Genomic DNA, 22,295 nt, shown 5'->3' on the forward strand with positions numbered 1-22,295 from the left:
TACTTCTGGTAACGCCACAATAAATGAACTCTTGAACACTTTGTTGTGCGTTCCCCCTCCTTAAAATTGCGGAGGCAAGTGTCTGCTTTCACACAGACCTACTGCCATGAAAGATAGCAGCAGAGAAAAAGTGGACACTATTAAGCCCTTAACATGAGCACACAAATGAAATGCAACTCCTTCGGCTACAAGTATTTTTCCTTTTCTGCAACGCACTTTTAGGTGTTAAAACAAGAGTAAAGCTGCAATACTTCAAGCTGGGACATTACCATTCTTGTTTTAGACTGACCATTACTACTCAAATGATATAACTGGGATACCTATTATGCATCAGTGAATTCACGTTCATATGGGACTAAAGTTGAGGCCCATTGCACAGGTATTGAGCTGTGCACTCGATGACATTCACTTCATTATGCTTGCCGCAGGTGCCACGACTGAAACGAGTGGCAATGTGTTCTTGACAAACTGCAACAGAACACGACTTCACCAAGAGGACTATTTATTTACAACTGAGGAACAATACCGCTGCCACCGCCGCCAAATTACGCAAAGTAAAGAAATATGGATCAGCCTGGGCTAACACGAAGCTAGGAAACTCGAAACTGCTCGAAGTTATGCAATTCATTCAAAGTGATAAAGAGAAGTGCTTTGTTTCCCGACAAAACAATAGAGAACTGCAAATATGCCCCCTAGCTATATGTACAGCAGAGCCTTGCGTCGAGGAATGCATGACTGTTAACATACAAAAACAGGACTAACTTGTTGAAGCATAGTTCATGGACATAAAGTAAAGGAAGCAACAGCTCACCCAATGAGAGCAGACTCAGCTTCACACTCTGAATAGAGCACAAGAAAAAGAAGCAGGTGCTGCTCCTTTGCCTTTCGACAAGCGTCGCTAGCCATCCCCAAACCAACTAGGGACAGCACAGTAGCAGATGACGCTCCATCAAAGCTCTCCCCATCTCCCCCAAACTTTATTTGTATCCTTCTGCAGTTCCAAAAACAGCAAATCGACTTGACCCATTCAAGCATGCAGACGGCTCACTTCGCCCCAACGGGTGGAGCAGACGACTTGAATCCGCTCCAATGGGCAAAGCAAACAACTTGGCTCGTTCCAGCAGACAAAGTGGCAGACGACTTTGACCCACCCCGGCAGACGGGAAGCAGTTGATGCTCCCTCGGTGTGTCAGCCGGCGGAGTTAGCGCTGCTCTCACTTGACAAAGGCGGCAAAGACTCCCCAGAGGACTTCGCATGCATTAGGCTTAGCCGCTTCGGCTTCCATGTCGAGGTCTAGAAGGTCGCGCACTCGACGCATGGACAGCTCATAGTCTTCGTCCGAAAGGGGAGCGAACGCATTCTCTAGCACGTCCGAGGCGTGTGCGAGGACCAGGAGGGCTAGCAGACGACGGTCCATGCGCTGCGGGTCGTTGACCCAGCGGCCCAAGACGGCCTCCTGTACCCGGCGCACCAGCTTTCCCTTTGAGGCTTGGTCCACCAGTGGGTGTGTGGTCATGTCGAAGAGCAAGAAGTTCTGCTTCTCCGTCGTCAGCACCCCCTTCTCGACGAGGTTCTTCGCCAAACGCTCACGCACGTTGCGCAGCTGGTAGCGAAGCTTCAGCGGGTTCCAGGTCTCCCCTGCAAATGCAGCATGACTCAGCAAAATGGCGCTCTCCCTTACAGCAGTGGTACTCATTTCCACAGTCAGTATTGGCAAGAAATAAAACTGAATGGCAGGTCTACTGCCTTACCTTAAAGGGCCCATGAAACGGATTTTGGGTTGGGATAAATCATTTTCGATTGGGATTTTACTAATAGTACATTGTTCAGTGGGCCAAAAGAAAAAAGGTAGAAAGACAAAAGCCTTACTTTCGGTGCGAAAATTTGAAAACACAGCGGACTATTTCGTACCTCCTCCCCTTCGTAGCTCTCTGCCTTTTCAACGTGATACATCCGCGGTCCCAAAAGCGCGTCACCGGGTCCAAACGCACGTCACACAAAACCGGACCTCACTTAATTCTTCACCCCTAAGCTGACATTGTGGTGGAAGCTATGCGCTTGCCGAAGCAATCAGCCGCCTCCCTTTTATCACCTGACCTCATGCTCTGCACGTGGGTATGCGCGGAGGAGCGTGATCCTGTGGCAAGTGTGGCTGGCCCAACGAGCACGTAGCTTCCACAGCATTGTCAGCTTTGGGGTGAACGGGTTGGGGAAAGCAACTTTTGTCTGAATTTTGAGCGACGGGCTAATCTTCTAGGGGGACAATGGCTCTGTCCGGGTAGATAAACCAGATTCCGAGCAATAGGAGCCTCCCCTCTTTTCGTCTTCTTGAACTGTTTTGTGGAATGCGCGATTTATGAGTTGAGAAGGAAAGCTAAACAGGAAAAAGTTGGAAAAGCGTTTCATGACCCCTTTAAGTCTCTACAATTGACAGCTTGCCTTTGGTATTTTTTTTAGGAAGAACCATAAACATACCATAAAGTCACGAAGAATGCCCACCCAAAATGATGAGATAAATGGTGAAAAAATTGGGGTGGGCTATCTTTGGAAATGCCTCAGCAAAACTTTATAAAAGATAAATAATAAACACCTTGGCATTGGCTACAAACCATGTGACATGGGAAACAATACCGTAAATTCGCGTTTCATGATGCGATAAACATGCGGGAATTCGCTACGACTTCCTGTGTCACGAGAAAGGATACTCCAGGTTGCAAACGCAGCAGATTCATGTTTCATGGTGTGAAGGCCAGAAAAACGGGTTGGGCAAATCTCTTGGGGGCGGGGATTATCTCGGAACATTACGGTAGTCAGTTCCATGTCAAGCCTGCACATGGCGTGTGCACAATGCAGAGAGATGCTCTGCGATGGTCCTAGCATAAAATGAAAAGGAAAATGTGACACAATAAGATGTAACTTGAGGCAACATAACATGACGCAAATAGCCCACTCCCAAAAAGACAAGGGCCAACGGGGAATAATTTTTTTTTGCTATTTTGGTAAAAAAAAAAAAAAAAAAAGACGTATTTAAATTTTTGTAACGTGAAATTAGAGTACAGCTCTTAAGGGGGGACACTGGCTAGAGGTCAAACTTTTGACCTACTCAAGTAATTGGAATGAAATTTGCAGGGCAGGTTTAGCTTCAGATGTAGGTGTACTGTGCAAACTTTCAGCTCTCCAGGACAAATTTACATACCTGCATAAGATGATGTGTCACTTTTCATTAAGAAATCTATGATATGCAAATCAAGCTATTAAGCATCATTTTGACTGCTTGAATATAAAGTAGAGGATATGGGACCTCGGGCTATCTAGTTTTAATAACTTAAATGTAAATACTTCAGGAAGAGTTATTACCTCAAACTATGAGATGCATATCTGTCCTCCGTCAATTTTTGAAAACTTAGTTTTTTATCACTGAGGACTTCAACCTATAACAAAATAAAGTAGATAGCCCGATTCCTAAGTAAATTTAAGTTCAGAAACATCTTGATTGTTGTATCAGAATACTTTCACCTTCGAACAAAAGATTCCTTTGTATGAAATTTGCAGCAAAAAGTAGAACTGAGAAAAATGCATTCAAACATTGAATTCCTTTACTTTGTTACTGCCTCACAATGTGTTGAAAATATTTGATATCAATGTAACTATTTGGCATATGGTTATCAAATTTGGTGTAAGGGTGTATAATTAGTTTCTGAAACTGAAAACTTCAAAACTAAAAAATAAATTAAAAAAAAAAAAAAATTAAAATTTAGGCCCATGTTCCCCCTTAAGAAGGAGGAGGGGAGGGTAGGCTCTTCCTCCTCCTGCCCTTCTCAATTTCGTCCTCTGCCCTCCTCCTCCAATTCAGTTTCCCCGCTAAATTTAGCGGGGAAAATGACGTCGCATGACTTGGTGTCACGTCACCTTTGAACGAATTCCTCAACACCAATTCAATTCCTTGCTAAATTTAGCGGGGAATCGAATTAGTGTTGAGGTCACGCAACGCCAATTTTCCTGCTAAAATTAGCGTGGTTACGCCGACGCCGCGAAAATAAGGAAAGTGGCGCCTAAGAGCTGCACTCTCTAAAAATTAACAAACAGCAGTGGTGTTTCACACTGCACTGCACCCGACTGTCACAGTGACACCCGAGAGATTTTCTAGACAGGGTGTGCTTTCTGCAATATACAGCACATACTCTGGTCATGCTCACATACATGCCATACATGGGTAAATTACTTCCAAAATGTAATTTAATTACAATTACTTTGCTTCAAAAGTAGTTTAACTACAATTACAAATACTACTATGTGAAAAGTAATTATTACAATTACAAATCACTCATAAAAGCAATGAAATTACTTAGCAATTACTTATTTCTGAAAGCGACCCGACTTGGGCCATATAACTTTAAACGAGTCGTATAGAATGCAGCGTATTGTTGTTCATTCCTTACTCCAATGTTCACGTATTGTACTTTCCTTTTATACATTTTGTTAAAATCATGATAGAACTTGACAGCATGGGGCAATGAAGTACTACGTTCTTACATTTTTAATAAATAATAATAAATTAGTTTATATTCTGCAAGACACCAGATTGCTAAAGAGAAACTTTCAGCCCTTCCACTCTGGTAAAGAAGGAAGACCAGCCGCAAGCCGGAGTGGAAAGGCTTTAGCCATCTATGAGCGACATTGGCAACCAGATAGGTGGCTTGCCGCCGTCGCTCATAGATGGCGGTAGGTGTCCACAGTTCAGTGTCTTCATTTCTTTGTGGGGGACACGATCCAGAAGAAACTAGCCCTTAACAGCTCCGCTATAAAAATTGGGTTGCCAGACTTTAGTTAGCCAGGCAAATAAAAATGTGACAATTAGTTATATAGGGGGTATTCACTGGACGCCATATTTGAGGGTGATGCTTAGAGCGCATGCTCAGAACGAGCTCACATTAATAGACTGCTAGGACTGGCGATCTTGATGGTGCGGAATGCACGTTGCAAAAGAACTGCGGAAGCTCGCAGTCAGCACGCGCTCAGCAGCCGCGCAACACAGATATGGCCGCCAGTGAATACTCCTTATAGGAATATTTAACGAGTGTTCATATAAAAGTAAAATCCACACGCGCTAATACGACCACATTCACATACAAACATCCTGGTATTTTAAATAAATTACGCTTGTTGAAATTACAATGGCTGAAAAACATTTAAGGCCCGAATCGGGGCTCCCAAATCACTGGTGACAATGCTGACAGGTGTGAGGTCAGTCTCCAAAGTGCTTATGCAAATAATATCCGAAGTAAAACCAACAGGAAATAAGTTTTAAAAAAGTACAAAGATACACATACGCAACAATACTGAAAGAAGAACGTAAAAAAAAGAAGAAAACTGTGAAAAAAGAAAAAAAAATAACTTCATAGACAATTAAAATTCCCAACTTAGGCCGAAAGCTGAAGCTCAATTTTTTGTTTCAATATTTTGGCTTGTTTACGCTATTGCCTTCTTCTCGCATCGCAGACTGCGCTACACAGCTCCGTTGAGGTAGGCTCTAAAGAGGACTGTCTCTCAGCCCGCAGTGTAATCAACAATACAACAATGTGACACTATTTATGTTGTGCGAGTGTGAGTTTGTGTCTGCGTGCGAGTGTTTCACAGAGAGCTAGGCCGCTTGTGCGAGCGCTGAGGCTTTCAGAGAGGTTCCGTCGGCGCCACAAATTTTGCAAAAGTAATTGTAATTGTGTCTGAAATTTTGCAATTACTGAAGCTAGAAAGTAATTAAATTACAATTCCTTTTAGCCAAAAGTAATTATTACAGTTACAAATTACCAAGAAAAGTAAATAAATCACAGTAATTCAATTACAGTAATTGAATTATTACCCAATTATGATATTACATGAACACTCCCCACATCCCCCACATCATGGAGCGACTGGCTGGGTAGCCCCAGAGCCAAAGACCAACCCACCCTGGCCGACCACGCCAAGGCTGCCCTAGCAGCCTTTTCAAGCAACCTAGACTAAGGTTGCTGCTTTATCGAAAATAAAGTTTCCCTCCTCCCTTCCTTCACCGTTTTGCCATTCTTAGCTTTCATTGACATAGACGACTACTTTGGGCCCTTACCTGAAGTTGTAAGAAGATTTAAAACACCACCACACCAACATACTGGTAGTTTTCAATAGAACCAGAACAAGCCAACTGTCCTTGCCCTGTCACACAATTCACTAGATTCAATAGGCATAAAAAGAACTGACTTCATACGGCAGTTTTGGCTTTCCGGACGATTTTTACAGCAGCATTAAAAGAAAGTATTTTCATTTTAAAAGTATTGTCTGACAACTAGAAGTTTGAGGTCATAGCTTAATCTTCTGCAGTTGCTCCTGCTCAGCGAGTTTGTGCAGCCAAGGTGCCTGTTTGAGCAAAGACCTCGTACTTGTATACCCTAGTGGTGGTACTGCCATTCCGGTTGATTTACACGAGAAAGGGCTGAGAAGCAAATAGTTTGACGAAACACTACCTCGGCCGAAAGAAAACAGAATAGCGCAAAATAAGTGAACAGATTATATGAGCAGAGCTCGCTTTCAAGCGGGAATGTATTGACAGTATGAAACTACTGTTTACTGCACATGTGGCGTTCATTGGACGGGAACAGTGGCTCGCAGATGCGGGGTGCTTGCAAGCCGCGTCCCAGAGAGTCGCGGGTCGCGTGTTTGAGACCTCTGGTCTAGCCGTACCAAGGAATGTCAAGAGCTACACCCCAGTCGTTAAATACTCCTGGTCAGTAAGCCCTTGCCTTTATGCTGCGAAAGAGCGTCCCTTAAAAAACCCCTGAAAAAAATTTGTTTTTTTTTTATAGTCTGGTTGGGACAGATGTGTCAAACAATTAACTTTACGTGGAGAAAACATTTTTTTAGAACAATATTGACGGTGCGAGATTTATTTTAAATTCTGCGAGCAAAGTTCATGACGTCACGGAACATTCATACACTCTCTCCACCTCAACGTGGTGGCCAAGCCGATCCACCTCTCCTCCACACGCCCGAAACGCCCAGAGAGAAAACAAGTGAAAAGGAGGTGACTACCAACTAAACCGCATCTCGCACCATCAATATTGCTCAGAAAAAATTTTTTTTTCCTGTACAATTATTTTTTTGACACGCGTGTCTTTAAAACCTAGACTTTAGAAAAATAACATTTTTTTTTTTGCTTTTCAGGGGCCTTTCAAAGGGGGTAATCCGGCGTTTCCTTCGTAGTCCCAAATTTGCCTGAAAATTTTCTAAACAAAGCAACATTGTTGCAATAATAACTCAAATATTGGACCAAAATGAAATGTCTTCGCAAAGTTATTGAACTTACAATTTCGGTCCTCACCGCCTCTACTGGTAACAATAAAAAGGTGACGTCGGCGGAAGGCAGGGGTTCACTCTTTAGACTGAAGACTTTTTGCAACTTATAACAAACAGCTTCATGGTGTCAAATTAATGCTGAGGAAGCTCCCTCCAGCACCCGCAGAGCAGCACGAAAGAAATGCTCGGCGTAGTCCATACTTAGACTGCCCACTCGACGTGAAAGTCTCCGACCAATGATTTCAGCGTCTACGCTTGTCACCCACGCATCACTGTGTCCCCCCCAAGTTGCAACACAACATTTTCACAAGTGCCCCCATGTAAAGGCTCATTCCCACAGTAGGCCGGACAACGTTGCGAGGATGTCCCGATTGTGAATCGCCAGAATAATCAGGATTCGTACGCCACGTGGCAACCAATTCATTGAGTAGCTTTGCACGTGTAGTGTGAACAGTGAATGTTCCAATGATTCGAGGGTCAAAGTCAAGTGCAACCGTGCAAATCAGCCTTAAAGATATGGGATGTTGTAATCCTGCCAGCTGGTCAGAGAAGCCCCGACGACAACGACGAGTAGGCAAAGACGCCGCTATCAGTCGCAACGTCCAGTCTCGTGACTGCAGTGGCTTTTGACGGCTAGCCGAATGCACAAAGAGTTATAGAAAACCGACGTGTGCCGAACGCACTTCTGCTGTCGGGATCACAGCAGCGGCGCCTCCAATAGAAAAGTTTAAGGGTTGAAATGAAAACGCCGCAAAGATGCCGGTCAAAGACGCAACACCTTCCAGGAACAGTGTTTGGGGTGTTGACACCCCATTCCCTAAATGCGTTGCTGGCCTTCTTGGCCCAGTGCAAGAGCGGGCGCAACTGGTCATAGTTACTGTATTTACTTGAGTAATAGTTGCACTGTTTATGAAGAAAACCTGAGGGTTCGCTTTTCCGCGGAGCACGCAGATTGCCAATCGCCGAGATCGACAGCATGATTCCAGCAATTTACAGGACAGAGATAACGTCTTTGTGCAAAGATACCATCTGTGGAGATTGCATTTGTATGGACAATCGTGTCCTCGATCTGGTTATTTGCTACGTTATTTATGCGCAACGCAATGACTGGCGCAACGCAATGGCTGGCTGTTTATGTGTTCTGTGGGAAAGTAGACGCAAGGGACACATTCATAAATAGTGCGGCTATTACTCGAGTAAATACAGTATGATTCGAGAATGCAACATACTGAGCTTTAGATACGGTAGGCATGGGCAATATTGTTCTGCTTTGCTGCATCTGTTTTAACATTTCTGGAGGGCAGAAAATCGTTTCCTGGGATTTCAGGTAGAGCTTCGAATAACTGGCAACAAAAATTTTACTTAAAATCGAAAGAATAAAAACACTGAGGACAAGCACAGGACAACCATGTTCAAGTTGATTTTCTAGCTGGCTCCAGCTTTCTTACGCCAACTCAACCATGTTATGTCACGCCGCGGTGGTGGCGCTTCGCGCGCACTTCCCGTCTAGGGGTGCGGGTCGAAGTCGTCGTGCGGGACAGGCATTCTCGTGTTGTTTTGGAAGAAACCAGGCTAAAACCTGCCTCCTCGTTAAAACGCTGCAACTGGGGCCGTACCAAGGGACCCGGGAGAAGTGTGAAGATCGGTTTTCATGCGTTTTCTGCCTTTCGCACCTATCCACGTGTTTCCGGCCCATTGGATAGGTGCCGTGAAAAGGGAAAGCGAGCCACCTTTGGAACACAACTGCTTGAAGCGGGAGGCACTTTGACTTGAACTCGCAGGTACTTGTGGTGGTCAGATTTATTTGTTTTGTTACAACATGCGTCTGCACATTGCGTCTGCACATTTAATTGTTACAACAGTGCGTCTGCACATTTAATTGGCCGTCTGATAGTTCAAACTGTCGTCTGCTCATTCAAACGACAATGGCCAGCAGACCAGACATTGCGATGAAAAGTAAGTGCAGGCCTCAAAAGACGCATGTTTGAAGGTTGCTTGGAGTAAGTTGGCTTGGTGTAAACAGTAGGTACAAGATGTAGATCATTGTTACAAGTGGCCATCACCGACTTGCAATGCCCTATTCACTTGGTCCTATTCTGCTCATGATTTTCAGCATCCGACGTCGAGCATCGCAGTTACCGTCGACTCTTTTGCAACGCGAGCGACGTTACGACTGAAAATGGTGATTAGAATTTCATCACGTAAGCCAGGCTTTAGCATCCATTCTGCAGTGTTCACGCGGAACGAATCGCCACATGTCACATTATTTATGCAAAGTTTTGCGGTGTAACAAGCCTCGTTCATTCCGCTCAGGCCTCTAAAGTAGCGACACATTGCTAGGAAGACGTAGAATCAACAATTCTAACACTAAAAAAAGTATGGGGACTCATACTGACGCCATCACATTCCAATGGTTTGTTGATGCTGGACACGGCTCTCCTTGACCACACCCCATCACGCATGTGCGGCGCCAGTGACGTACTGCCAGAGAGGCTCCGCTTTCTTTGTAAACACGAGTTAATGTATGAAGGGCTCGGCCGCCATAATTCAATACAATCAATTCCAATTCGGTGACTGAAGTGTCATTCTGAAACGCAGCTAATTCAGTGGCTCCAGACTCTTGCCGGACAAGTCGCGCCCAAGCAGCTCTCGCCATGATTGGTGCCTTCCTCCTCTCCACTCACTCCCTCTACAGTGCTTACTCTGCTAAAGTAGAAAAAGTGTAGGTCTTTGTAGGAGGAGCTTATGCTGCTTCTCTTAACCGGCGGCAGACTATGGAGCGTGGCCAGGGACACCCACCGCTGAGGTAGTCTATCCAGGCCTGCAGCGTCTCGGGCGGCCGGGTCTCCTTGAGGTGCCGCAGGGCCTCGTCCAGCAGCACATCCCCCGTGGGCGTGTCCGAGCGCAGCAGAACCTTGCGCAGCAGCAGCGACCGCCGGCGCACCCCACACCGCTCCAGCTCAATGCGGCCCCGCAGTGCCAGCTCCACTAGGATGCAGCCCCGCAGGCCCGACGAGATGCAGTCATTCCAGAAGGATGTGTAGCCCTGCACGGGGAAGCACCAGTGAGATAAGCTGGCATTTTAGCTTGAATGCACTCAATCACAATCAACTCGAAAGAAAAGAGATAGCCCTTCCCTCGCCCGCAAACTCATGACTGAAAATAAACTGAAAATTCATTTCTCAAAGCTGCAGTAAGCTTCAGTCCCTCAATAAAAAAAACTCACAAACTTGCCAAACTCATAAACTTGCAAAACTCCTGAACTTGCCAAACTCATAAACTTGTGAAACTCATGAACTTACCATTGATGGGCTCACCAAACTCATGAACTGGCCCAATGCATGAACTCACCAAACTCATGAACTCACCACTCATGGGCTTACCAACCTCCCCAAATTCTCACCCCTCACAAAACTCATGAGCTAACCAATCTCATGGACTCACCAAACTCGAACTAGCCAAACTCACAAACTCGTCAAACTCACAAACTCGCCAAGCACATTACAGGCCAACTCCGGTCGAAAACGAAACCAAAATAAATGACTGGTAGCGCTTTAGTGGCACAAAATATAATCACAGCCGAAATTTTGCGTGAAAGTGAAACAGTGTTCTCCTCTGCAACTGATTTTAAAGATGCGACCAGCTACTCTTTAGAAGGCAGCAAGCGGGGTAGCTCTTAGGCAAGGAACACTGGCACAGCACCCTTGTGACGTCCCGTCGCAGAAGAGCTGTGGTCGATTGGTTGTACCACGTGCTGCAGCACCACGATTACGTCATGTGATTGGTGTTGCCATCCCTCGGCTGGTGATTAGTGTTGCCATCCCTCTAGCAGATAGCTTTGGTTTTGCCGTAGATGCCAGAAACAAAACTTTGAGCCGTGATATTTTTATACCTTGTAATTCAGAAACACTGCTTTAGCCGAAAACAGTTGTAATTCCAAATTTAGAAATATTGGCCGGAGTTGCTCTTTATCTTGCCAAACATTAAGTCGCCCTTCATGGGCTCCCCAAACTCATGAACCCAACAAACTCATGAACTCGTCAAACTCTTGAACTCACCCAACTCAGCTTCAAACCTCAAGGCTAAAGGCCTGTTCACACACTTGCAACCAAGTATGACCGAGAGAGACGAGACCTGCTGAAACCTTAAAATTTCTTAGGACGAGAGAACACACTGGCACACTGACGCCATCTATGCGGTGACCCTGAAACTGCATTTCACAAGAGTGAAGGTTTTTCAGGATTTCCGAGGTCATATGTGCATAATACCTATGAGAAAGGCTCGTTTATAACGTAGACAAAAGTTTTTCAAGCCAAGAAAGAAAGGTTGATGCGCGAGAGAAATAGAAAATATGCCGGATCGTCAAGTTTACACTGCTACCCAATAGATGGCGCCAGTGTGTCCTTTCGTTGCAAGAGATATTAAGAGGTTCCTAGGCACTCGGTTCCGAGACGTCGCAAGTGTATGAACAGCCTTTTATGGACTCACTCACCCTCACCATATGAGGGTGAGTCAGTTTTGCCAAGGCATTATTAGCACAAGGACGAAAATTAACAGCCAGCTAAACTATGATGCCTGAAACATATTTGCCTGGCGTAGCTTCCAATATCGCCCATTAGGGTCTGTACTAGGGATGTCGCGAACCACCCTAGGTTCGATTTCGAAAGGTTTCGATATTTGCGAAGCAAACTGAAGTTCGATTTCGAAAAATTTCGATATTGTCGTACCGACCAAGGTTCGAATTCGAAAAATTCGCAACTTTCGATCACAGTGGAGTTTCTAATTCGGAAAGTTCGAAGCTTTCACAGTTTCTAAAATTTTGGATTTGAATATTTTTTTATTTCAGGCTCGATAAATTTGAATATTTCGAAATTCTTTGGAAATAAAATTCGAAAACTGTGAATTTTTGTAGACATGAAGTTCAAACAATTTGAAGATTTCGAATTTCTTTCTCCATAAAGTTAGAAATGTTTGAAGGTTTCGATTCTCCTTTAACGCTAAATTCGAAAAAAAAAAAAAAAAAACTTCGAAGATTTTGAATGTTTTTCTAGTCCAAGTTTTCAAAGTTCGAAGTCCGGTTTTCAAGTTCCTCCACAGTTGCAGTTTCAAATAATGTTTTCACGACTCACTGGTTTCCACAAAATCAAGTTTAGAAAAGTTAGGGTGTGATGTCTAGACTCTGCGAAGTTGGTCAGGCAATTAAATAAGACAACAAGTGTCCCGGATGTGCTGAAATATTTGCCAGTGCAGAGTGGCGTGTGACCATAAATCAGTAATTGTGACCACCAGCCCCGAGGGGGGGGGGGGGGGGGGGGGGGGGGGGGGGTCTTTAACCGGCATCACGCAGTAGTGATCCCACGAACACACTGTTTTACGAGACTCATCCAGTTCGAAACGGCCAGGGGCGAGCAGGAGGTTGAGGCTCAGAAAAACCTTGAAGCGACCCGGCAAACTACCTCGCCACCCCTTGCACGCTGGTAGTAATCTGATCGAACGCCACCAGAGTGACGCTGGCATATAGTAAGTTAAGTTTGTAATTGTCCTGGAGGTTTATTTTCTGGGACAGAGGAATCGCCTCGCAAAAAGCCGACACAACTCAAGGTCGAGGAGTGTTCTACCATACAAGTGGCGTCCGAAGAGGAAAAACGGGGGGGAAGGGGGGGGGCTTCAGTCCCCCTTCCAGATATTTCGGACTGCTAAAGAAAACAATACGGCGAAAGAGGCCGTGGTCGAGCTTATTTTAATCTGAAATTATTTATGTATATGTATAGCTTCTGTCGCTCTTCACTGCATAAAAGAGCGTAGATGGTCATTGTTAGAAACTCGTTGTCAGAAGGCATTACTTGTCACATGCTTAGTGGTTTGGAAGTTCAAAGCTACATCTTTTCAACCTAAATACCTGTGCCAATAGCAAAAAAAAGAATAAATGCGGGGATAAAAAGCTGGAGAAAAAAAAAACTATAAAGAATTCGCAGGAAGTGTTGTATTCTTGCATATTCAGGGGTTAAAAAAAAAACAAGTTTCTTTTACCAAAATGTGTACAGGCTAAAAGAAACACATCCCAGGAACGTGAAGCGAAGAAAAAAATGTTTTCTTTTAAAGACGTGCTGAACTTGAACACTATTAGAAATCTTCTCCCATGAGTTAATTTATTTTTTAACGTGAAAAAAACAATAAATACATTATTTTGTATTCTGCAGATGGCAATGATATGTACCGTCTGTGGTGTTAAATTTAAATGCGATACCTCAAACAACTTAGACAAAAATAAACACCAAGTTTAGGGCATAATTGCATGTAGATACTTCTTCGAAACTCACGTTGAATAACAATAATCACATCTTAAGACGGCACTTACCTAGGCTATACATAGATCATTCTTAAAAAGCATAACATCTCTACCATAAGTAGCTTCGGCTACAGCGCGCTTCAAATCTGGCACAAACGATAATCGTCAAAAACCTGTTGTCCTTCCTCGCCCCTTCAGGAATTTATTTCTTTAAAACTAAGCATGCCAGAACATTGAAATCAACTGCATTGTCGTTTGTAGGGAACGCAGCACCGCGTGTAAAATTTCGAGAAAAAAAAGAAAAACGAATGTACCTCACTACTTGAATTCAAATGAAACCGTCCGCCGGTCTTTCGAAGTTCGACGAACGTCAAACTTTTACTCTAAAAGTTCGAAGTTCGTCGAACTTCTGACTTTTTAGGATTCTAAAGTTCGAAACTTTTCGAATTATCTTGATAAATAAGTTCGAAAGTTTGAAATTCATCGAACTTTTTTTTTTTCAGTAAAGTTCGGAAGTTTGACATGCATCGAAGTTTGCAGCACAATAAGTTCGAAAGTTCGAAAAAGATAGAACTTTTTAGTGTAATAAGTTTGACGGTTCGAAAAGCGTCGAACTTCTTAGCCTAACAAGTTCGAAAATTCTACTTCCGTCGGATTTTACAATATAGACAATTAGAAAAATCGAAATGTTTCGAACCTTTCGAACCGCTTGATTCGATCATCGAAACTTCGATTAGAAAAAAAGTTTGCGGCATCCCTAGTCTGTACAGGTTTACAAGACAAAAGTTCAATGTTTTTCAAGGACCTTCAAAGCCCCGTAAAGATGAAAAAACAAAAAAACAAAAAAGCATGTTGTACCTGGTTTTAAAATCAACTTCTTTAACGTGCTGCAAGTGTTTTTTTTACTACCCGCTCCTGCACCTTGCACACATTGTTCAGCTTTTATGCCTGCTGGTCAAAGGACCGTTCATTTACACATGGCATCGGTGACTCGTGAGGCTATCCACTGTTGCTTGCATGTTGCCCCAATATTTCATTCCCCAGATATGGCTCTTGGTATCACCTTTTATCACGCAACTGATATCCCTCCCTCATACAGCATCTATGTGGAGCTCCACAAGAAGTGATTTAGCAATGCTGATTGCGCCTAAATTGTATGTAAACACCCAATCGACCACACATTGTATTTCAAATAAACAAAAATCTACATTTTTTTTTTTTTTAACAACACATAAGTAACATTTTGTTCCCAACTTTCCGTTGGTGCATCACATATAATGGTGCATTTTTCTCATAAGAATGCACCTTAGCTATGCAAGATGTAGGCTGTATCAACACTTAAGACAAAGGAGAAACAGCGGAGCAGTCTTAATCGCATTGTGGCATCATAATGGGTCTAGACCTGTCAGATGTAGCTTTTGGGTACTGTGGATTGGCCTTCTCTCATAATGAGCACTCACCAATATTGCGCCCTCCTGAAGAAGCCACGAACGGCATGTCAAAGCAAATCTGCCATAGGGGTTATATTTCTTTCAATTCGTCAAAAACAACACCAATATTTCCAAATTCGACATGCATATATTTTAGGATATGTAGAATGCAACTATCTAGTTTAATTAGAAATTTTTTTCATGAAAAATTTAAACAATTGTCAGACCCGAGAAATTACACTTTTCCTACTTTTAATTAATTTAAGATGAAAGAAGCATTGCGCACATTATTTTTGTGGCTCATTGCGCTCAGTGGTTCGAAAGGAGCAAATTAGTTTATTTCACTAGGCTCTTTGTTATTATGCCTCACGTGTGCACAATGTTTTTTTTTTTCTGCATATGTATTGCATCGAGATGCTAAAAAACAAGCTATATCAAATCTGAATTCAAATTTATGAAGAGAAGATTAGGCACCATTAACTGTGAAAATTTCATTTCAATATTGTAAATAATAAAAAAAAATCTTTTCCCCCGGCGCATGTTTCCTTAAAGGCAACTTCAGTCAATATATTTTACTTTGGGATTACGACTGTTTTCAGCTAAAACAGTGTCCCTAAATTACAAATATTTTTTTTTTAAATATATTGTGTGTTGTTTTATAAATATTACGGCTCGAAAGTTGGTTTCGGGCATCTACAGCAAACCAAAACTATCTGCTAGAGCAGTGGTTCTCAAATGGGGGTTTGCAGACCCTTTAAAGTCTGCGAAGGCATTTTAGGGGTCCGCAAAGCCCTGTCTCATCAGTGAAACGCGACAATAAAACTTGTCTTTTTTTCAGATAGAGAAGAAACAGTATAACTTTCAGGTGAATTTTCTCATGAGTATGTCAATGAGAAAAGTATACTTCGTTCTAGCCCTTAGTTTTTTTTATTTATTAAATCATAATGAATCTATACCTTTCCCTTCCCCTCACCACAAACGGGGTCCCCTCCATCACCTCCGCCGATCGACAAGGGCTCCCTCCGGGAAACATCAATGGTTGAGAACCACTTTGCTAGAGGGATGGCAACACTGATCATAAGCCACAAGGTCGCGACGTGACATCACCGTGGCGCTGCGGCACGCGGCACAACGTGAGAAATCAACCGCAGCTCCACCGCGACGCCAGGGTGCTGCACCAGTGCTTCAAGACTAAAAGCTAACTCGCTTGCCACCCACAAACGAGAAGCTGGCCGCACCTTTAAAATTGGTTTGTACTTTGACGTAATATTTCGGCTGTGATCAAACTTTGTGCCACTAAAGCGATACCCCTTATTTTTTTTTGCTTTCCTTTTCGACCGGGGTTGCCCTTTAAAGGCCAAAGTCTGCAGCCAAAACGAGGAAATAAAGAAGAAATAAACCAACTTTTACAGAAAGAAAACGCACTAGGGCAACACACTTGCGTCGCCCAGCTGTGAGAAATCTATCCAGCTGCCTAATCCCTCGCACATCGTAGTCAAGGCCAGCTAACTTGAAAGGTTTTAACAAAACGTCCGATACAGCAAGCAGCTGTTGACTGCGTTAAAGAAAGAGAGATATCAGAGCCCTGCGTAGCAAAGCGACATATGCTACAAGTAGGGTTCCACGCTTTCCGAGTTTATCAAAGCATGAAATGCCTTATAATGCTACCCCCAATCCCAAAATTTTGCATGTCTGTGCATTTCCCACTAAATTTACCGGGGAAACTGAACTGGAGTTTAGGCCACGTGACGCCAGGCCATATGCGTCACGCCACATGACGTCAATTAACATCACGTGACCCATACACCAAATCAGTTTCCCCGCTAAATATGGGGGGGAATTAAGTGTTACGTGACTTCCTCACGAGACCCATACTCCAATTCAGTCCTCACTAAATTTGATGGGGAAAGTGATGTCACGTGACCCACACACTAATGTAGTTTCCCCACTAAATTTAGCAGCAAAATTATACTAGACTATATTTTTCTCTAAACAAATTAAAACTATCACTTTTTGAATACTGCAGTTTATGCATTACAGGGCTTTGGAAATAAAGGTCGCTGTCAATTTTTTGGTGTTAAATTTTATTTGTAAATTTGGAGGTTGCCAGAGTTTACTTCTATTCCAAAATCTCTGAAATCTTGCATTCGTCATAGTTCAACTATTTCCCAATATTTCTACCTCACCAAATGCACTAAAAACACGCCGAGCCATTTTAAATATATCAGACAAGTTGGCCCGCAATCTGCACGATCGTGGCCTGCACTGTTAGAAAAACATTGGCTCGTCCTCCCTGCTAATTGCCAAAACGACACTGCCCAAACTCAAAATCGGAATGACGGCTAGCACAATTGCACGAAATGATCGAATTTTCCCCGCACGCAAGAAACACTGCAGCACTGACCCGACGTCCCAAGCAAACGTTGCCTACCAGGTATTCTACTAGAACTAAGCAAAATTCCTTCGACCCTTTTCTTCTTCTCAAGATATTTTGAACGCGAGCTTCATGGAAACTTAAGGATCGACACAAACTTTTACCGAACTGCTTCATCACTATCTCCACAGCGTGCCCTTGGTGGGCGCGCCAACGACGCAAGTGACCCAACTTTTTTAGTTCCGTCAAAAAAACGCAAAACCCTAGCTATAAGAGACAAAGTGTTCGCCGAAGAAATGGTTATTTTGAGTTGGTTTAGCAATGTGTCAAAGATCAAAGCGTCAGTTCCAAACCTCCCCCTTCTATCTGTGGACTGTGCCATACCGAGTCAACTTCGCAAACGGCGAAAGCTACGGTTCAGTGAGCCAATCGGCGCGCCGGAGAGAGACGCACGACTACACGCAGTGCTGTCAAAGCCACCGGCGGGAAAAAGAGGAAAGCCGTTTTTGTACATATTTTGAGCGACGGGCTAATCTCCGACGGGGTCAAAAGCGACGTCTGGGATGCAGAGAAGATTGACCAGGTGAAAGGGGAGTTCTTCCTTCCCCTCTTTTCCTACTGCTTGGGTGACGCTCCCGCTCCCGCACCTTTGGTAAGTGTCGTCACGTGCTTCGCCATTGTCGCTTTCATTAGCTCGAGGGGTGAAAGTTACGGAAGTTACGGTGAAACAAAGTTTAGACCTGTACGCAGGATGTAAAAAATTATCATCTTTTCGAATAAACAAAAACCGCTTATTTTTTTGGTTAGTGAAAAAGGTGTCTCCTTTTTCTTTTGCGTTCCGATTTGCTATCAATAGGACATTACTTTTCTTGTTTTGGTTTCTTCCTCGTTTTGATTTGCTTGCAGTAGGACATCACGTAAGTGACAAACAAAGTGCAACGTAGAAAAAAAAGCTAAACACTCTGATTTGCCCAGATGAGCTGTTCAACCTGTTACGATTCTCTCTTGCAAGTGCAGATAGAAAGTAGCAAATGATAGACAAACAGTAAATAAAAAGTATTTTGGGGATTATTTCCGCAGAAAAGGCTCGATTTAAATCATTATAGTAAAACTGGTGTAATTTAAATTGCAATTTAAATCACCTCGATTATTATTTTCTACCCTGGCCTCTAGACAAGGCCAAATTGCACATCACAAAAGTATACATTCCTAAAATAATGAGTAACACATAGACCAAGCAATGATTCGACTTGACAAAAAACTTCCAGGCCAGACTTTTTTTCTTTTTACAACTTCCCTTTCAAACTATTTTATACATCGCATCTCCTCATACCCCATATATCCACACACCAAAAATAATCTGGTACCACAAAGAAGTCGAGTCTCTTAGTGAAATGCTGGCTGCAGTAAAGAGGTTCCCAGGCAGTTTCCTTTTTCTTAATTCTTCCCGCCAGCACCTGTTCACAGACGCACTACTGAGCACAGTAACGTAATGTACAGGCGTTCATCACCGACCCAGATGTCATCAACTTGGCGGTAAGAGAGATGAGCAACAGCACCAGAGACTGCTCAATTGACATGTATAACAAATCTAATCAGAACTAGGAGGCCAGAAAAAGCTGCCATCTCCAAGATGCAAACGCACGTTTTCGTGCGTTTGCGGTACAATGCGCGCCGGATTACGGTCGTAAATAGTACAAGAGGCAACAAGAAAGTCTCGAGACATGATCGACAAGAAAGGCCAGGTGTTGCGCAGCGAGCGCGGTCACGACGGCGACAAAAACGGTCTCCCTTCAATTTGACATCTGCTAGAAAGGTTAGAGACGGTTGTGGCATTTTACATTTCGAGAGCCGAGCTGACTGCTGTTCCCTTCTGAAATGCTATATGCAAATGACCACTAAAACATCTAAAAAAAAAAGAAAAAGAAAAAAAAAAGAGAAAAAGAAATGCATGCATCTTGAGTGCCTTTTGGCTCAGGCTCAAATTTTCAGATACGATCCACTCGGCACATATTCAGTAATTTCTCTCTCATGCATATGTCTCGTTATGGAGCCAGACTCAATATATAATTTCCTACTTTTCCACAGTCTGGGATTTTCTAGATGTCTTGTATCAAACAAAGTAATAAATGTTTTATGAAGTTAAGAAAATAAACAATTTTCTCTTCAATTTGCTTCAGAAAGTGGAGTTGATCAGTGATGCTTAATTCTGACCTACTTTGTCTCTGGCCAGCTTCTTTCAGACGAAAACATGGATACAACATTAACTTTGACGGAAATCGTAGTAACCTTCGTTAGTGGCGTCATACAGCGACAACATCATTATACCGCAATTCAGAACAGCTTAGTAGAACACCATTCAAACGCAGCTTGTTCCAGAGCTTTTTGCCAAAAGCAGGTTTACGCCAGGGCACAAAAGTAGGCATATCTGACCGACAAAATGCAAACAATCATTTTGTTTTAACAAAAATCTCCTTCCACGCAAATTTACAAACCTGATGACTTCGTAAAGAGCTGTTTAGGCTGGCTCGCACATTCGCATCCTAGTGTTAAGGAGTGTGATGTGAGTGGCTCCATCTACCGTGTAGTGCTGGAACTGTCCTGATTTACACATTAAAAGACTAAAGGTATTCCAGTATTTGAGAGATAGAATCTACGCACTAACCATGACAAATGGTTACTCATAACACTTCGAGAAGCATTCCAAGCTTACAGTGAAAAAAAGTGGAAGCCGTTTACAACTTCCTGTAACGCCGAATTGGAGCGCAGCTCTTGAGGAGGAGGAGTGGAGGGTATATTCCTACTCCTCCCTCGTGATCATGCCTGCTAGTCCTCCTCCCCTCCTGCTCCCCCTCCTCTCCTTTACCACCTTTACCGGGCGGGGGAGGAGGGGGGAGGAGGAGGAGGAGGAGGGGGAGGGGCGACGCCGACGCCGACGCCGCACAGGCGGGAAACGGGTCATGTGACCCCCTCCCCCCGAGGTCACGTGACCCGCCCGGACCATACTACACAATGAGGCGAGGAGGAGGAGAAGGAGGGGGAGGAGGAGGACGGAAGGATGAGGGGGAGGGGGAGGAGGAGAGGGAGGGGCGCGGTTACGCCGACGCCGACGGCGACGCCGCTCAGGCTGGAAACGGGCCCCTAAGAGCTGCGCTCTAAAATGATGCATAAAAATATTTGGAATCGTACGCGGGTCTGCGGTGTTCCAAAGCTTCCCGACAGGCGGCGCCAGTGTTCACTCGTCACAAGCAGTCACAAGAGCTCGCAACGCACTCCATCACAATCAAACACAAATGTGTGAACTAGCCTTTACCAAACGTTTAACCTGTTACCCCCCTAGGCTCTTTCTTTTGTTCAGACTGACCTTCAGAAGAGCAAGCACATGCGTCAGATAAAGCCAACAAGCTTTTGCTTGGTCTCCAAGAAGCCAAATATGTTTAATGTGTGCTCTTTCAAGCATAGGACAACTTCGTGAGCGGTGAAAACTTTGATGCATTCTGCATGGAAGACCGTTCTTTCGAGGTTGTATAAAGAGCTAAAGAAACGAGGCCGTAGTAACAAAGCGGGAGAATCACTACGGGCTGAGGCGAAAGCACAAACGCGTACAAGCATACCGTGAAGTAGGGCTCGGCAACGTAAAAATAAGCGAAACAAGCCCGAACACGCAGCTGTAATACAAACGTTCGTCTCGCAACAACAACCGCTCCACGTCAAGAGATTTCTTTCTTTTTTTCCCTTCACAGTTGTTCGTCGGATACCGAAGTCCACGCAGCTAAAACTGGACTGTCAACACTAAACAAAGAAAACAACAACGCGGCAATCCACCTAAAACAACCGCAGATTACAGGAAACGAGAAATACCTAATCCCACACCGCCGGATAACAACACGTAGCAACGAGCAAGCAGTTACTGAACGATTGCCACATATCGCTACCGCTACGCGATTACAGATAGCGGTTTTGAACGGGAAATAAAAACAGATAGCTGAGGGATATATTGCTGTCGAATCCAGTAACGAGGGCTTCTCAGAAGCCTGCACTACGATATACAAAGCGAAGTATTTAGAGGTATCGGTTGTTTCTTTTCGGGTGGATCGCCAAAGCGAGCCCTACCACACAGCGCGGTTTATTTTGTTTGTTTTTATGTTCGTGCGAGGACAGCTAGCGCTCCGGCAAAAAGACGATAAATAGATTGAAATAAAAAAAAAAGGAGACATGAAAAGCGGCAGTGTTCAGTAGCATCCGGTGGAAGCTTAACCAGCGCGCGAGCACGCAAGAAAGAAAAAAACCCGACAATGCCCGTCCTTCCACTCAACTCCGCCCTGTTTGCCGTACTCGCAGCAGCGGCTTCCCCCAAGCCGAAATCTGAACCGACGAAGGGTATGGTACTTGCCTCTTTCTCTTTGAGGCCCAGTAAAAGCACCTCTTCCATCAGGGTGAGCCGTGTTTCTTTCGAATCGACGTCATCCTCGCTTTCCTGCCGAGGTGCCGAGTCGTCCACGTCCTTCGACTTGGCATCGGGGTTCGAACTGGCGTTCTTGCGCTGGACGAGCCCTTCTTTTCGAAGCATCCTCGCCGCAGGACCCCCCGGTTGCGCGTCGCGGGACTCGAATGGGAGGTTCAGAAGCGACGCCGGGGTTGTTCTACGAGCACGGTCGAGTCTGCCGACGGAATCCCCACGGATACATAGCCCTTAGCACCGCGGTCGAGAGAAAAGTCTACCATAAAAATTCGGGACGCAAAAAAAATATGGAGGCCGCTCGTGATGACGTCAAAATCGGGCCACGTCCGCCTGGTGGTTAAAAAAGTCAGAAACACGTTTGCGCGAATAAACATTGTAACTTAAAATATACGTAGAAATATTCCATATTGCCA

General features: G+C 44.1%; 1 protein-coding gene across 1 annotated transcript; it reads right to left on the reverse strand.

Moving 5' to 3' along the window:
- Window positions 1–485: 485 nt before the first annotated feature.
- LOC8041731 (Golgi phosphoprotein 3 homolog sauron) lies at window positions 486–22,206 on the reverse strand. Its single transcript, XM_029984999.3, has 3 exons — window positions 21,814–22,206; window positions 10,127–10,373; window positions 486–1,639 (listed from the first exon to the last, which is right to left on the reverse strand). Exons 1-3 carry the CDS (start codon window positions 21,988–21,990, stop codon window positions 1,215–1,217), a joined length of 849 nt encoding a protein of 282 aa, XP_029840859.1. The 5' UTR covers window positions 21,991–22,206; the 3' UTR covers window positions 486–1,214.
- Window positions 22,207–22,295: the final 89 nt, after the last annotated feature.

This window comes from Ixodes scapularis, unplaced genomic scaffold (genome assembly GCF_016920785.2).
Source record: "Ixodes scapularis isolate PalLabHiFi unplaced genomic scaffold, ASM1692078v2 PGA_scaffold11__112_contigs__length_91849675, whole genome shotgun sequence".
Taxonomy (NCBI): Eukaryota; Metazoa; Arthropoda; class Arachnida; order Ixodida; family Ixodidae; genus Ixodes; species Ixodes scapularis.

Excerpts from the sequence above, each read along its gene's own strand:
- LOC8041731 (XM_029984999.3), bottom strand. The coding sequence starts at position 21,990 with ATGCTTCGAAAAGAAGGGCTCGTCCAGCGCAAGAACGCCAGTTCGAAC. Across the intron at positions 10,374-21,813 it reads TGGGCCTCAAAGAGAAAGAG|GGCTACACATCCTTCTGGAA; the intron begins GCAAGTACCATA and ends TTCCCCGTGCAG. Across the intron at positions 1,640-10,126 it reads CTGGATAGACTACCTCAGCG|GGGAGACCTGGAACCCGCTG; the intron begins GTGGGTGTCCCT and ends CTGCATTTGCAG.